This window comes from Narcine bancroftii, chromosome 3, assembly GCF_036971445.1.
Source record: "Narcine bancroftii isolate sNarBan1 chromosome 3, sNarBan1.hap1, whole genome shotgun sequence".
Taxonomy (NCBI): Eukaryota; Metazoa; Chordata; class Chondrichthyes; order Torpediniformes; family Narcinidae; genus Narcine; species Narcine bancroftii.
In genome coordinates, this window is record NC_091471.1 from 159,946,333 (window position 1) to 159,964,070 (window position 17,738).

General features: G+C 38.6%; 1 protein-coding gene across 17 annotated transcripts in view; it reads left to right on the forward strand.

Annotated features, from left to right (window-relative positions):
* stpg2 (sperm-tail PG-rich repeat containing 2) overlaps nt 1-17,738 on the forward strand; it is a 715,538-nt gene that overhangs the window by 235,917 nt on the left and 461,883 nt on the right. For all 17 annotated transcript variants that reach the window (XR_011353877.1, XR_011353872.1, XR_011353875.1 and 14 more), the window contains exons 8-9: nt 5,289-5,396; nt 12,903-13,062. Coding sequence is in view for 10 of the 17 variants with exons in the window: in XM_069925670.1 (XP_069781771.1) it covers nt 5,289-5,396; nt 12,903-13,062 (268 nt within the window). In the remaining 7 variants the exon portion in view is untranslated. The remainder of the gene's footprint in view (nt 1-5,288; nt 5,397-12,902; nt 13,063-17,738) is intronic.

A 17,738-nucleotide genomic window follows, 5' to 3' on the forward strand; every position in this document is an offset into this window, starting at 1 on the left:
TTTTCCGGGTCAGTGTGGCTTTCTACACAGCAAGCCAGCATTGTGGGAGTAAAAGAGGTGGGACGTGTGACTCCACTGCGTCGAACCTACTGTGATGTATATCATACATGCCTGACATATCCTTCAAAACAAAATTGGCAGTAGATCTTGAGTACTTATGGTACTAGCTGTGAACATGTATACCACTCTTCGAGCACAGGCTAATTTCCTGCGCATCATACATGACTTCAAGATGCGCAGATGGACACAGAATCCACGTGAGCAACATATTCGTGGGATCACAAATACATTGGAGGAGAATTTGAAGAGAAGCAGGGAGCAGTTTGAGGCAGAAAGGCATGTGGACCTTAGGCGCCTTAGATGGAGATGTTTCCTTCTTGAGAGTCAATTCTTGCTGTAATGGATGAATATTGGGAGTGTTATGAGCCCAAAGGACCCCAAAACCCAGCAGCAATAGATATTCACCAAGACAAGTATTTACTTAAACAAAAGTTGTTTTTAATCAACTTTAAACATGAAAATAGAATCAAACTTTAACTTAACTAACCCAAATTAACCCCCTTCTAATTTTAAGTGCACGTGTATGTAATGTGTGTGTAAATTTAAAAGTTCTTTGGTTCACAGTTCAATCTCACTTCTCCTTCTTCCAAGTCCTCTGGATGCAGGCAATTCTTATACTGTGCACCATTTTGAGAAGTGGGGCTGCGTGTATTTTGAACTGAGCTATGCCATCTGGGCCACAAGCCCAGATGTACTTATACATCTACATTTTTCTGCCCACAGAAATCCCAAGCTGTTAATGGAGTGGAAATTCCCATGCATCTAATTGGAGACCCAGTTCATTAACCATCACACACTCAATCAACGGTAGCGTAGCTTTAACTTTCATTTAATCTCGGCAAGGATGGTGGTGCAAAATGCTTTTATACACCTCAAAGGTTGCTGGAGGTGCTTGGCCAAGTGACTTGATATTTGTACCACTTTTGTATCAGATATTGTTGTTGCCTGTTGTGTTCTGCACAATATATGAGAGATCAACAAGGAACACTTCTTGCCTGAGTGGATCACTGATCTACCTGATATCACTGAGGAGCCTGATTGGGTCACTTATCAGGATGCACAATCACACAGTCACCAGGCGATCCATGAGGCAATTATGTCCCTTTAATTTAAGCTAGTAATTGACAGCTTTTAGTAAGTATATATGCATCTGTCAGAGTATTGTAGTGAACAGGAGATGTAAACGAAAATAAAAACTTTTAATTCAACTGCATTTAACTATTTACAACTGCAATAAAACCAAACATCAATAACCATTTGCAAAAGTCACATCACTCAAGCAACTGGAGGGAGGAGGAGGCCGAAGGTGGTTGAAATGACTCATATTCCTCGTCATTCTGCTGTGGCTTGAGAGAAATACTGGCTGTGGGGTTGATGAATGTGGTACTGTCATAAGGAAGTTTGTTGCAGAATTACGGGAGCTTGATGCTATCGAGCAGAGGATGACATTAGAGTAATCATCAGTGAGGCCTGGTTCTGCATTTTCTGTTGGAAGTCTTTAAACATTTGTCCAAACCCTGTCATCTCCTCTGACTGGATATGTCTATTGGCCTCACCAGCTGCTACATCCACCTCCTGTGCCTCACTCCTCATCCACTCCTCATGGGCCCTCTGCACCTCCTGCCGAAGACACTCGCTCTCCATATCATCATGGTCCATAGACGGTAAAAGCTCCCTAATTTCCTGAGTCACCACCTGTGCCTTGGTAGGTCTCTATTTCTTCTTGGGTGGCTGGTACCCTGGAAAACAATGGTGCATAATCTGCATTAGCAAGACTGCTCTTTGTGGGCAGACATCACAAAAACTGCTGATTGCGAGAAGAAATGAGTTCTTACGTGGTTGCTCAGGTTCTGTACTGCTGGCCTTGGTTTCCATACTGCTCGGGACCCTGGCATCAGAACTGGTGCTGGAGGAGGGAGATGCAGCTGGACCAATTTCAGAAGAAGATGGAACCTCCATGTTGCTCTGAAGAGAAACTGGGTGTGCTGAGTGGCTTGTGGCCCAGATGGCATAGCTCAGTTCAAAATACACGCAGCCCCACTTCTCAAAATGGTGGGGGGATTGGCATCAATAGCTTGGTTACTGGTGCAGGATTAGTAAAATTGGGGGGGAGAGGGAAGAAGGGAGGGGGTTTCTGGGATGTTTTTCGTTTTGTACTGAATTGTGGGTTCTAGTTTTGAAAGTATTTTTTAGTTTTTCTTTGGAGCGCGGTCGCCTGCACTAAGGATCTATGGAGGAGAATCAGGACAGAGGTTAAGTATAAGGGGATGAGAAGGAAGGCGAAGGGTATAATGGAGTGGTCTGGGGGTAATGGATAAGTCAATTGAATTTGTGAGATTTAATGTAAATGGGATAAACAGGGGATTAAGAGAAAAAGAGTCTTGACACACCAAACAAAAATGCACACGGACAATATTTTTGCAGGAGATCAACCTTACAAAGCAAGAGCACTAAAAGTTAAAGGTTGGGGGGGGGGTGGGTAGGCCAAGTGATGATGTCCTCCTTCAATTCCAGAGCCAGGAAAATGGCTATCTTGATAGGGAAGAATTTTCCAGTGATGTTCAGGGAGGTGGATGCTGACTCAGCAGGGAGATTCATGATGATGGATTGTTAAATGTACTTTGAACCCTGGACACTTATGAATATTTATGCCCAAAATTTTGATGATGAAAAATTTATACAGAATATATTCTTGAAAGTTTCCGAAGGGTGTGAGAATGCTTTGATGGAGGGGACTTTAATTTTTGTCTGGATCTGGTCATGGATAAATCAGCAAAGAAGGTAACAAAGGCCAGGGCGGCTCTTTATGAAAGCGCTGAATCTCATAGATGTCTGGAGAAGGCTGAATCTGAGAGAAATGGATTATGCCTTTTATGCAAGACAACACAACTCCTACACTAGTATTTATTTATTTTTGGCATCAGCCCAATTGGAGGGTAGGGTAGTGGAGACTGAGTACACAGCTCAACTCCTGTCTGATTTCAAAAAATATTACTGGGAAGCCTAGGGAAGGTTTATTGTCTCACTCTTTGAGGGATGTCCCCCCGCCCCCTTCTGGGCCCAAATTAGACTACATGGTATAGAGGAAAAGATAGAAAGAGAGTTTACATATAAATGGGACACTAAATTAATTGAAAAAAACCCAATAGCCCCACACTAAAGCATATTCTTTAGATATGGCAAAGAATGAATCAATGTATTGGATTGAAAGTGGTTCTATCTCCTAAACACCTTTAAACTAGAACAACTTAATACCCTTGACTGGGGGATAAAATCCTGGACTCCTAGTGCCAGAAGGGGATCAGGTGTATTGAGGATTGTTACAGGCAAAGGCAGCTCATGTCATTCAAGCATTTGTGGAACAAATACAATTTGTCTATTGCAACATTCTTCTGCTATCCACAAATAAGATCTTAAGAAAGATCTTCCCTTAAGAAAAAATTGGGACCATCTATGACCAAACATAGATATAGTAATGTGGAGATTCTAATTCGACAGTGGAATGTGTGTAAATTTATCTCTAAGATGAATTACATATTCCAAAGTGAGGGCATGAAGCCAGGCTTACACAGGTCGATGGAGAGATGGGAGTCGGACTTGGGCCAGGAAGTGTATAGCAGTTTCATGGAAGTCCGACTCGCCAACTATATATCACATGATGGAATATAGAAATGCAGAGTTGCATTCCCCTGGAGAAAATCACATACAATTTAAGGAAGAAACATGACACATTTGTTAAGGTGTGGCGACCTTACTTGAAATATATTTCCACGCAGATTGATTATCCCCCAATGTTCAAATCAGGGGTATTGTAGCAATCCATCTGAGCAGGAAAATAAAATGTGATCAAGGAATTGGGATATCGTGCAGGCAATGTGTTTTTTCAATTTTGTTTTGAGTTTTTAAATTTAATTTAATTTAAGTTAATTTTAATTACTTATCCTTTATAACTTTGCCCTTCTGATTGTCTTTTATCCAAGGTTTTTTCCTAGGGTTCTGTAGGGGTCTTTGACCCCATTGGAATTTATATCAATGTAATTTAATTGACTATATTTTCAGTTGTACGATGTTGGTGGGGGAGGAGGTGAGTGGAGGGATAAATATAGACTCTGTATGTTACATGACCGTTAAAAAAAGATTATATGGTTTGTTTGAATTTGACAAGTCTCTGAAAATTAAAATAAAAATTAAAAAAATACAGTCAGTCCAAACGCCCCCTGCCATTGTGGTCATTTACTTGGTGCCACTTCTCACGCAGGCATTTCAGTTCGCTAATGATCTGGGACTTGTCCTGAGCAAAGTCCCAATCTTTCATTTTTTGAGCTGCCCTGTCTAATATCAGTACATCCCTCAATGTGCCCTTTATGAGGTGATTTATTTAGTTCTCCACACAGATGATGAAGAGCTTTCGGATCTCTGAATTACTCCAATTGGCAGGCATCATGGCCATTAGATGCTGAGAATGCATCATGCACATTACTCGTCATCAAAACATCACATTACTTACCTGAGTTGGTTCTGGGATGCCAGAAGCACCTTTTACACTGCCAGGTTTCTAGAAATTTTACTAGGACCATTGCTGGAAAAATGCCGGGACTGGAATAACCCCTCCCCCCCATTCCATCTCGGTGCTTTTTACACACAGGAGTTCTGGGAAAAAGGAGCAAATGTTCTGGAATGAAAGGCAGTGTAAAAAGCATATATGTTTCAGTTCCAGGACCCTCAGAATTATTAACTGCTTCTCCTTCCAGACCTGCTGAACATTTAAAACTTTTTGTTTTCATTTTAGAATTTCAACAGACATTTAAAAAAAAATTCAAGTGAAGGGAAATAGTATTTTCTCTAAAGATGACTGCAAATGCTGTTGTGGGTAAAGCTAGGAGAGTATTTATTTCTTCTGGAATAACGGTTTGGTATAGGGTTTATTTAGGCAATACTTGAATAGAAAATAACTGAAAATTCATCCATAAATATTGAATGACAGGTACAATTTAATCAGGTACAATTTTACTAATGTTAGCCATGTTCTGAAGGGATCTTTAAGGAGTGGCAAATATTCACTCAATGGACACAACCACTTTTTTGCCTTTCCTTTAACAAACTTCTCATCACCTATCCTAAGATCTCCTGATGTGACTAAACTCTAGGTATGTCTGCATGCACCTGGGTTGTTGTACCTTCTGGTTTGTGCTGAGAATTAATTTAGTGTCATGTCAATTTGTTTTAAGGGCTTTCCAGGACCTGCAAAATATGAGATAAGAGGACAATTTAATGAAAAGACAAGTCTGCTGAATAAGTACAATCCTCCACACCCACCATTTCTGTCTCAGACCAAGGTAAAGAGCCACACTGTTTATTTTTCATAAATTCTCCACGAGTTCCTTTCACATAAGCATGGATTGTTATTAATCTGTTTTAAGTGTTTTGTGTTAATTGCTTTGACTGCTTTGCTCTTGCCCTTGTTATATAGGTTAGCTTATATCATTGGGTGCTAATAAGTTTCAAAGTGTAAGCAGAAAATATCATTTCAAGATGTGCGTACTCCACTAATTGCTGTTTTCCCTCAGGTAATCTTGGTGTGACAGAGCTGTCAAAGATTCTTTTCCTATTTTGTGCATTGTGAATTCGTAATTTGCCTTTATACCAACAGTCTGTTCATTGGTTCAGTTCTTTATCATGCCATGCTGTGGATGTGAAAGATGCTAAATAAATCCTGTGCAAGTTTTGTATTTCATTCGGCAAGAATTACTGAAAGAGAGAAAAAAAAACACTGCAGATGCTGGAGTCTTGAGCAAACAAAGAGCTGCTGGAGGAATCAAATGGGCCAGGCAGAATCCATGGGTAGAAATGGCCAGTCAGCTCTTCATATATGTAATATCACCCCTTGTCACTGTAGACATGATCAAGGGTCCAGACCTGAAACGTTAACACACCATTTCTATTCATAGATGATGCCTTGAGTTCCTATAGCATCTTAATGCTTACTTAGAATTACTTGAATTATTGCTGGTTTATTTCAGAAGGCAACCCCAAGGCTGTTGACAGGGAGTCGCACAGAGGAAGATTTGTAGATTTTCTTCACAGAAGTGACATCTGAACTCACAGAGGATAGAACAACAAAGTAGTTTTACCATAGTCACAACTGATGCAAACATTTTGTTACAGAATTGGATTAATGTCTCCAGGTAATGAATCCAGACCTCTGGATTTCTCTTGTACGAACATAGATACCATGGCATCCTCACCAAAGTTAAAGGGTTACTCCCACTGAAACGCTCAAGATAATCTGATTTGGTAAAGTGGACAGTGAAAGACTTTATCCTTGATAGGAACAAACTTAAAGTGGGCATGCATTTAAAACTGGAGTCAAGTCTTTGAAAGCAGATGTCAGGAAACACCTCAGTCTAGCTTCTGTGTGAAAAACTGAAACTCCTTCCAACAAAAAAAGATATTCAGGCTTTTCATGAACTGAGGATTTTGAGTCTGAGATTTTTATAAATGTACCATAGAAAGTATCCTATCCTAATACATTATAGCTTGTATAGGAACTGTTCTGCTCAAGACCACTAGAAACTGCAGATAGTTGTGAACCCATCTCAGGAAATCATGCAAATCCATCTCCTCTCCATCAACTCCATTTGTCTCAGGAAATTTGCCAACATCCCATCCTGTTCACATGATCTTCTTCCCATTTCCCATTGGATAGAAGATACATGAGTTTGAAAACATGCACTCCCAGTGTGGCTCAAGGTCAGTTCCTTCTTAATTGATTAGTAAAACGATACCGCCCTTGCACTGTTTTATGTGAATTTTTTTCTGTAACTCTGCAATTTTATTTGCATTACCTGTTGAAGGAAAGATTGACATGCCTAGAAAGCACTCAAGGCTTTTCACTGTATCTCGTAGAACTACAAAAAAAAATTCAATTAAAAAAAAATTGAGTATGAAGGGTTGCAGAAGCAAAAAGAATAGACCATGTTCCAATTTGGATTGTCCACACTTTAACTGAATGGGAAAGCTATTCTCAAGAGAATGGCTTCCACATGATCCAATGTCAATAAGTTTATCTTGTTTATTCTAGCAGTGTTATGAGCCCAGTGGACCCCAAAACCCAGTAGCAATAGAAACTCACCAAGACAAATAGTTACTTAAACAAAAGTAACTTTTAATTATCTTTAAACATAAAAACCACTGTGAAAACTAAGCTCAAGGTGTATCAGGCATGTGTCCTCAGTCTTCTACTTTATGGTAGTAAATCATGGACAATGTAACCGGCTTGAGAGCTTCCATCACCATTGCCTTCGATGCATCCTGGACATATCCTGGCAGGACAATCTCACCAATACAGAGGTTCTGGATAAAGCCGCTTCTCTCAGCATTCACCTCCTGCTGTATCAGAAACGACATCAGTGGCTTGTCCATGTACACCATATGGAGGATGGTCACATACCATATGATCTGCTGCATGATTGTCTGCTTGAAGGATCTTGACCCACTGGCTGGCCACAGCTGCTGTTCAAAGATGTCTGCAAGTGTAATCTGAAACTCGCTCACATCGATGTGCTCAACTGGGAGCCCCTTGCTGATGACCTTAGCCACTGGAGAAGCACTGTCAGAAAGGACACGTAGAGCGGTGAGGAAAAGTGGATATGCCAGCTGGAGGACTAGAGGACACGGAGGAAGTAGAGACAACAGAGTCAATCGACCACAACCCATTGTTCTGACTTTATCTGCAGGAAGTATGGCAGAGACTGTCATGGCCAGAGTAGGACTTATGAGCCATTCCAGATGCTGCTGTAAAACCAACTGACTATCCATGGCACTACCATTGTCTTCCAAGACAGACTGATGCCTAGTACTACTATAATAGAAACAAATTTCTCTTTTAACGGAAATAACCTGGCTGATAGACATAATTAAGATTTTGAATATGTGCATTGTTGAAACTTGTGATGAAGGATGGTGCTGTCCCCAACTCTAAATCACCTGGTAGGTCACGGGGGGGAGTTAGAGTGAGGCTAATTCACTAGTAACAAGAGAATTGAGAGAATTAACCTGCGATGATCTTCATTTTCATAACTCACCAGTCTTGGGACACAAAGCCCTATACATGAGTGCTGGAATATGATGCATATTGTTTTATTGATGGAGATCAGAATAATATCAGTGGAGGAAGTTAAAGGATGTGGAGGGAAATGTTTTGCACAGAGTGGTGAGTACCTGGAATGGGATGCCAGGAGTAGTGGTGGAAGCAGATACAATGGTAGCATTTAAGAGGCATCTGGATAGATACATGAATATGAAGGGAATGAATGAAGTGTTATCTTTCAAATGGAAGCAGCAGAGTATTAGTTTAGTTTTAATTTAGAGATATAACATGGTAACAGGCTCTTCCAGCCCACAAGCCCATGCCACCCAATTACACCCATGTAATCAATTAACCTGCCAATCCTGTATATCTTTGGAATATGGGAGGAAACTGGAGTACCTGGACCAAACCCACATAGGATGTGGGGAGAATATACACACTCCTTACAACAGCGGCAGATTCGAACCTGGGTTGCTGGTGCTATACTAACTGTGCCACCTATGGTTAGTGTTGGATTTGGACATCATGTTTAGTACAGACACCAGGGTCAAAAGGCTTGTACCTGTGCTGAACTGTTCTCTATCAAGAAGCTTCTGGCTTGTTTACATATGTTGATGAATTATGACAGTGGTTTTGCTTCTTAGTCACAGAAGAGGCTTTTGGCTCGGTGGCAGATCACAGTTCTCAGAAAAGCTGTGCTATTTCCTCTTTCTGAAAATCATTTTTATCTCACATGGTGTTTGAATGTTTCTGCTACTTACCTCCAGCGAGAAGTAATTTACAATGAACATCTTAGCGCCTTTGGGATTTGAGAGGAATCTGGATCGCCTGGGGGGGGAAACCCACATGGCTACAAGGAGAACTTCTACGCAGACAGTACCGATCAGAGAGATCAGGATTGAAACTGTAGCTGTGAGGCAGTACCACTGATTTCTTCATCGCTGTGTCGTCAAAAGCAAATTTTAAAAAATGTTGGAAGTGCTGATTTGTGAAACTTTTTTTTGGAAAATTTTATTTATTAGTATCTTCAAACATTTCAAATTAACTTGCTTTAACATTACATAATAGATAATAAATAATTTTCAATTTTCAGCCCCCCACCTCCCACCATCCCTAACCCTACAGATAGAAATAAAAGGTAGAAAAAAAAAGAAAAAAACACATTCATCATAATAATTATAACCAAATTAATAATACCATAATATATTTCTTGATGAAAGTACCATATTTTCAGGGGGTATTGGATTATAAGGTCTAGTTTAATCAATATTCATAAATCTCATATAAGGCTCCCATATTTGACAAAATTTATCATAATCATCATTCATATTATAAGTATTTTTTTCTAACGGGAGACAATATTTTATTTCATTAAAACCATTCTTCTAATTTAATATTATTTTCCAATTTCCACATTTTAGCTACACACTTTCTCGCTTTTGCTGTTGCTAGACTCAAAAAATCTCTTTTTATATTTATATTATTCCAGCCTAATACCTTCATATATGTTACCCAACAAAAAATTCTTGGATCTAATTTAACCTTCACTTTTAATATCTTCTCTGAGACAACACATATATTTCTTTCCAAAAATTCAACCCTAATGAATGCAAAAAAATTTACCAACCTTTTTTTAACATCTAAAACATAAAGGAGAGAAATTAAATTTATTCAACTTATAGGGTGAATAATACATTTGATGTAAAAAATTATATTGAACCATTTGATATCTAGCATTAATTATATTAGTTACATTATCTCGACACTGTTTCATCCATATTTCTTCTTGAATTTGTACATTTAAATTCTGTTCTCACTTCAGTTTAGTTTTATACAAATCCTTCTTTTCCTTTATTTCTTGTAATTTATTACATATAGTAATTATAAATCTTCAAATAATAAAGATATCTGTTATAACATATTCAAATTGACTATACTCAAATTCATTCCTATTTTTTCCTTCAAATATGATCACAATTAATAATATGCAAATATTTATTGTATTTTGCAATATTCCTTATTTCTCCTTTAATTGATCAAATGTCATAAACAATGAATATTTTCTGTAAACCTTTTTCATACCAATTGTCAAATAAAGAATTATTCATTGTAAACGGAAGAAGCTGATTCTGTTTTCAAGTCAATTGAGCCAACTGATAATTCCTTATACCTCTTTCCACATGTGTCCCATTCCATATTCAAAGCAAATGCCTTAAAATTGGTATTTCTTTTCTACCTTTAAACATTTCATAATTCAATTTATACAATATTTGGTCTGGACTTACTTCACCTATGTTATTCATTTCAAGATACATCTCAAGTATCCCAAGATACTCTTTCTTCCCTTTGATACCAAGAAGGCAAAAGTCTTGATTGAGCTGCCTTATAAAAACTTCAAAAATTTGGTAATCTCAAACCCCCTTGATCTTTATTCCATGTCAACTTCTCCATACTTATCCTTGCTGATTTTCCTTTCCATAAAAACTTCAAAATATTATTTAATAATTAAAAAAAAAACATTTCAGGTACCTGAATTGGTAATGTTTGAAATAAGTATTGAATTCTGGGAAAAATATTCAATTTAACACAATTCACCCATCCTATTAACATTATTGGTAATTCCTTCCATCTTTTTAAATCATCCTAAAATCTTTTTAAAAGTGGTAAATAATTCAATTTTTACAAATTGTTGACTTACTATTATCCCCAAATATTTAACCCCCTCATTTTGCCATTTAAAATTTGCTAACATTTTGGATTGTGTATAATCTGCATTAACCATTTTACTTTTACATTAGCCTTATATCCTGAAACTAATCCATATTCTATTAATCTTTCATTTAATCTATTCAATGAAATTTTGGTTAAATTAAATATACTATAACATTATCTGCAAAAAGACTAATTTTATGAACTCTGTCCCTTACCTCAAAACCCGTAAAATCCTCATCCTCTCGAATCATTTCAGCTAACAGTTCTATTGCCAATACAAATAAGAATGGTGAAAGTGGGCAACTCTGCCTAGAAGACCTTCCTAATCTAATCAAACTTGACATTTGACCATTTATTACTACTTTTGGCTTTGGTTCATTATACAATGTTTTTATTCCTTTTATAAATGTCTCAGGAAATCTAAACTTACATAATACCTTAAATAGAAAGTCCCATTCTAATCTATGAAATGCTTTATCTGCATCTAAAGTAATTGCCATCGCTGGAACTTTCCTTCCTTAAGCCACATTTATTAAACAAAAATCTCACTATATTATCTGCTGCCATTCTTTTTGTAATAAACCCTGTCTGGTCCATATTAATCAATTTTGGAAGTATCTTAACCAAACGATTAGCCCACAATTTGGATATGTGAAACTCTTTAAGGTGCTGCAAAACATCTTCATATAAATTTGTCTCATTGGTTTCTTTGCTATTGTCTGTCTTTATTGGCTTCTGGATTCATTACTGCCAATGAAAGATACTATCTGAAGTCTTAGGCTCCACTGGGACTGTCATACTGTAAGGTCAGCTTGAGCAAAATAAAACCTGCTGGAGTAACTGGGCAGCACATTTAGCATAGCGGTTATCACAATGCTGTTACAGTGCCAGCGACCTGGGTTTGAATCTGATGCTGTCTGTAAAGAGTTTGTAAGTTCTCCCTATGTCTGCATGGGTTTCCTCCATATGCTCCAGTTTGCTCCCATTTAGGCAGTACAGGATTGTGGACCAGGAAGGCCTGGTACCGTGCTGATTGTCTAAATTAAATTAACACAGCATCAATGGGAGGAAAATAATTATTGATGTTGAGTTAAATCTTGATGAAGGGTTCTGACCTTTTTCTCCCACTGATGATGCTTGACCTACTGAGTCCTCCAGCAGATTGTTTGTTGCTCAAGATTCCAGCATCTGTGGTCTCTGGTCTATCTCTATTAAATTCAGCTGTCCAGCCAACTAAATTATTGATTGGGGCTATTACAAAGGGAGTTCATTCTCAAGTCAGAGATATAAATCTGGTGACTCTGATGCAGAGTTTGGAACCAAATCATCAGCTGTTCCTTTGCCTCCACAGATGCAGCCTGGCCTGCTGAATTCCTTCAGCAATTCATTTTTTGTTAAAGGCGCAAATAGTTGCTTCGGGTGCAGTAATAGTATTTTTTTCTTAGAGCAGGCAGTAGATGTCTTCCTGCTAACTGCAGAAGGTTGACAATTGATGAGCTTTTTCAACTCTCTCTCAGCAGGTACCTTCACCATTCCTCCTGATTGCAGCCATTCCTTTTGTTCCCTCCACTCCTCCCACTCCTTTGCAGCTTGGAGCAAGTTTCATCTGTACATTTTCTGGTCATTTGACTCCAACACTGTTTTCCTCTCCGCAGAGGCTTTCTGACCTGTCAAATCCATCCAACGTATTCTGTCTCGGTTTAAATTGCAACACCTGCAATAGTTTACTTTTCAATTTCTTCGGTTCAGCTGTGGTTTGACCAGGAGAAAGAACCACCTGTGTGATGCTTTTATTATCAGGGCACTGATCTGATCCAGTGATCCTGTAGAACCATCTTTGTTATTCATATTAATTCATTTTTCCCAGTGGTTAAACTACTTGCTGTACAATGTCTATATTGTTGATACTTTCTGTCTGGTTTCCCATTTGTTAATGTGGAAATTTTGTTTCATTGATAATCCCTTTCACAGTTTGAAAATGCAGTTTTCTGACCTAGAGACTATATAACACAGTTGGTGAACTTTCTCTCTGTCACACCAGAGGTTTTTACCGGAAAAGTCGACTACCCCAGCTCCTGGATGGTATAATGATCCACGTACGGCCTTCCAATCCCTGAGGAGGATATCCACGAAGGGTAAAAGCCCTTTCGGTCACAACGCTGTAAGGTTCGCAGATGATTTGCGGACAGTAAGTGAACCAGGTCTGTAGCCATACTCACAACAAAAATATTGCCACTGAAATATCAATTAAATGTCACATATTCCTAACCACACCAGATATGATTTTGCCTAAAACTCACCAATATTAGTTCAAACAACTCAAAGATTCACTGCCAGTGAAATTATGTTGCTTTGCTCTATACAATTGATCTCTCCCTGTAACTGCATTCTGTATGGTCTTTTACATGCTATATGATGTGTGGTATGCCTAGCTCACAAAATAAACTTTCTTATTGTACCTTGGTTCATGTGACAATAAACATGAACATGAATTTCAATGTACTATGAAGAAAACTCATTAACTTTTTCATTTCTAGCTTCACAACTTACAAAACCCATTTATTGAAGTCAGATATTATTTGCTCTACAGAAACTCAGCCAGTGTCTGATGTGGTGAATTTCCATTGGTCCAGACTTGAGATATTCTTCTGCATTTGTTGGTCTCCAGAGTTATTCCTATTGGCCATCCCATGAGGCACAATTTTATACATTTCTTTGAAAACTTTATTCTGATGTTAGGACCAGTTATGTGGCTCTGTGGATTCCTTTTCCATTTATCTATTTGTTTCTTTAATTCTTTCTCACTGTTACTGATTCCCATAATCACCTTAGTGATGTGATCCACAATTATCAGAATTTAGACCTGTACTATTTACCAGACCACTGTAGCTCAAAATTATTTATGCATGGATAGTGGGGATATTCCCAGCATTGTCTTAGCTGCAAATTTACTGCAACTACATCCCCACATTGACACTAATTAGTCCTCCAAATGTCAGTGTGACCTGACTTTACACTGTCCTTTCAGCTTCACGCTGACCAAGTCTTTCTTGCTGTTTCCAATTTTCCTAACTCTTCCCTCATTGACTGTCTTCAAAGGTTTGAATCATGTGCACTTTACATCACCCTTCAGTGATCTAAAGATGATCCAGTTGAAATAAAGCTCCCCCAGGAACCAGGTAAACCCACAGATAATTACGCTTTGAAAACACAGGATAATTTAATGTATCAGATCCAATTTATGGAACTGTAACACTTGCTAAGGAATTAAGTGGATTCAATTGAACCTTAGGTTGGGTTGATATTGCTATTGTTTTTGCATGGAACAGAATTGGGCAACTACCATAAAGTATTATGTTACTCAGTCTTAAGTGAAAATGAATACCTTCAACCTCTAATGGCCACGTCCTTGAGGATTATATGTAATTATAGTTCTGAAAATGTGAAGTTTTGGTGATTTTGCCTACTTTGTTTTACTTTGTAAATACCAGCAGATCTCTAAGGATCAGCCTTTATCATCTTCCCCAGAAGGTGATTTTGTGTCATGTCAATGGATCTCCCAGCAGAATAGTTCAGTATTATGTCTGTTTCATAATCGGGGTGTTAAATGGAATTTGTGAATAAGGTTAAAGGTTGCTTTGGGAATGAGATTGGTTCCAGAGCTTAATGAGGAAGGGGTTGGGAGTCTGGTAAGTGGCTAACAGTGGAATTGAAGATTAGTTCAGTTTAGTTCAAGTTTATTCATCACAAAATACCTATACATAGGAACATAGGAACATAGGAATAGGAACAGGAGTAGGCCAAAAATGGCCCATCGAGCCTGCTCCACCATTCAATACGAACATGGCTGATCTAATTTATGACCTAACTCCCAATATCCCCCAATTCCTCTATCATGTAAACATTTATCTAACTGAATTTTAAATATGTTTAATGAGGCAGCCTCAACCACTTCCCTGGTTAGAGAATTCCAAATATTCACTACTCTCTGGGAAAAACTATTTTTCCTCATCTCTGTCCTAAATCTACTCCCCCTAATCTTGAGATTGTGTCCTTTCGTTTTAGTTTCCCCGGCCAGCTCAAAAAACCTTCCTACATCTATCCTATCCATACCCTTCATAATCCTATATGTTTCTATAAGATCTCCTCTCATTCTTCTGAACTCGGGCGAATATAATCCTATACGATTTAATCTTTCATCCTAAGTCAACCCCTTCATCCCAGGGATCAACCTAGTAAACCTCCTCTGGACCGTCTCCAAAGCTAGTATATCCTTCCTCAAATATGGACACAGTACTCCAGGTGCGGTCTCACCAGTACCTTATACAGTTGCAACATTACCTCCCTACTCCTGAATTCAATTCCTCTAGCGATGAAGGCCAACATTCCATTTGCCTTCTTAATAACCTGCTGCACCTGCAACCTAACTTTTTGCGATTCATGCACAAGCACTCCCAAGTCCCTCTGCACAACAGCATGCTGTAATTTTTCACCCTTTAAATAATATTTAGCTGTTTTATTTTTCTTGCCAAAGTGGATAACCTCACACTTACTAACATTGTACTCCATCTGCCAGATCTTTGCCCACTCATCCAGCTTAACGATATCCCTCTGCAGACTCTCCACATCCTCATTACAATTTGCTCTTCCACTCAATTTGGTGTCATCCGCAAACTTGGCTACACCACATTTTGTCCCCTCCTCCAAGTCATCAATGTAAATGATGAACAGTTGTGGGCCTAACACTGACCCCTGCGGCACCCCACTTACCACTCTCTGCCAACCTGAAAAACTCCCATTTATCCCGACTCTCTGCCTCCTGTCAGACAACCAATTTGCAATCCAGGCCAATAGACTTCCCCGGACTCCACTTTCCTGTAACTTGCTGATAAGTCTCTTGTGCAGCACCTTATCAAATGCTTTCTGGAAATCCAAATATACAACATCAACCTGCTCCCCTCTATCCTCCGCACCCATTATATCCTCAAAGAATCCTAACAAGTTTGTCAAACAAGATCTTCCCTTTCTAAAACCATGCTGCGTCTGCCCGATTGAACCCTTATGTTCCAGAAGATTCACTATTTCATCTTTAATGACGGCTTCAAGCATTTTTCCAACTATAGATGTCAAGCTAATTGGCCGATAATTTCCAGTCTTCTGCCTACATCCCTTCTTAAAAAATGGCATGACATTTGCTGTCTTCCAGTCTGCTGGGACCTGCCCAGAATCCAAGGAATTTTGGTATATGACCACCAATACATCAACTATAACTTCTGCCATTTCCTTCAGAACCCTTGGATGCATATCATCAGGACCAGGTGATTTGTCTGGCTTTAGTCCCATTAGTTTCTCCATCACTACTTCCTTTGTAACAACTATTTTATCAAGGCCCTCCCCAACATTCGCATCCTTAACTCCACACTTGGGCATGCTGGACGTGTCTTCCACTGTGAAGACTGACACAAAATATTTGTTTAATGCCTTGGCCATTTCCTCATTTTTTCCTACCAGTTTTCCTTTCTCATCCTCCAAGGGTCTTATATTAACTCTGGCCAACCTCTTCCATTTTATATATTTATAAAATTTTCTGTTTTTATATTTTGTGCCAATTTACTTTCATAATCCTTTTTCCCATTTCTTATTACCCGCTTTGTAACCCCTTGTTGTCTCTTAAAGTTTTCCCAATCTTCCATTTTCCCACTGCTCTTTGCAGCTTTGTACACCTGCGCCTTCAATTTTATACTCTCCTTCATTTCCTTTGTTAACCACGGTTGATTTTTCCCTCCCTTGCTGCACTTTTTCCTGACCGGAATATATTTTTGTTGAGCATTACAAAATATTTCTTTGAAAATCTTCCACTGTTCCTCAACTGTTTCATCAATTAGCCTTTGCTCCCAGTCCACTCTGCCCAATTCCTCCCTCATCCTATGGTAGTCACCCCTGTTTAAGCATAATATATTAGTTTTAGATCTAACTATTTCCCCTTCCATCTGAATGAGAAATTCAATCATACTATGATCGCTATTTCCCAGATGGTCTCTGACTATTACATCATTTACTCTACCTATCTCATTGCACAACACTAGATCTAGGAGAGCATTTTCTCTTGTGGGTTCCTTAACATGCTGCTCAAGAAAGCTAACGCGGATGCATTCTATGAAGTCCTCTTCCAGAATCCAACTTGATTTTCCCAATCTATGTGGAAATTAAAGTCCCCCATGACTACTGCTGTATCATTATTATATGCCTCACTTATCTCTCTATTTATTTCCTGTGCCACTAAACTATTGTTATTTGGTGGGCGATAGATAACACCCACCAATAATTTTTTCCCTTTGTTATTCTTTATCTCTACCCAAATGGACTCAACATTATGCTCTTCAGATCTTATGTCATCCCTCACTACTGCATGGAGCTCATCTTTGATTAAGAGTGCATCTCCACCTCCTTTACCATCCTGTTTATCTCTTAGCACCACTTGATACCCTTGAAAGTTTAATTCCCATTTAGGGTCACCTTATAGCCATGTTTCCGTGATGGCTACCAAATCATAGGCATGGGTACCGATTTGCGCCTCAAGTTCACTAACCTTATTTCTAAACTGCGGGCATTCAGATAAAGTGCCCTTATGCTCTTTGTTCTTTTAATATCTAGTGACTTCTGTAACCTTTTCTTTTGATTTTTCTGCCCACTATTTTTCTTTGTAATTTTCTTAACACTATCATTAACCCGAAAACTCACTGCACCATCTGATTTTTTACTTTATCCTCCCATCATTACTTTTCCTATTTTACTTTTTCTGGCCATTACTTTATCTTCCCTACCCTTTTCCCTATCACTCTGGTTCCCATACCCCTGCCAAATTAGTTTAAACCTT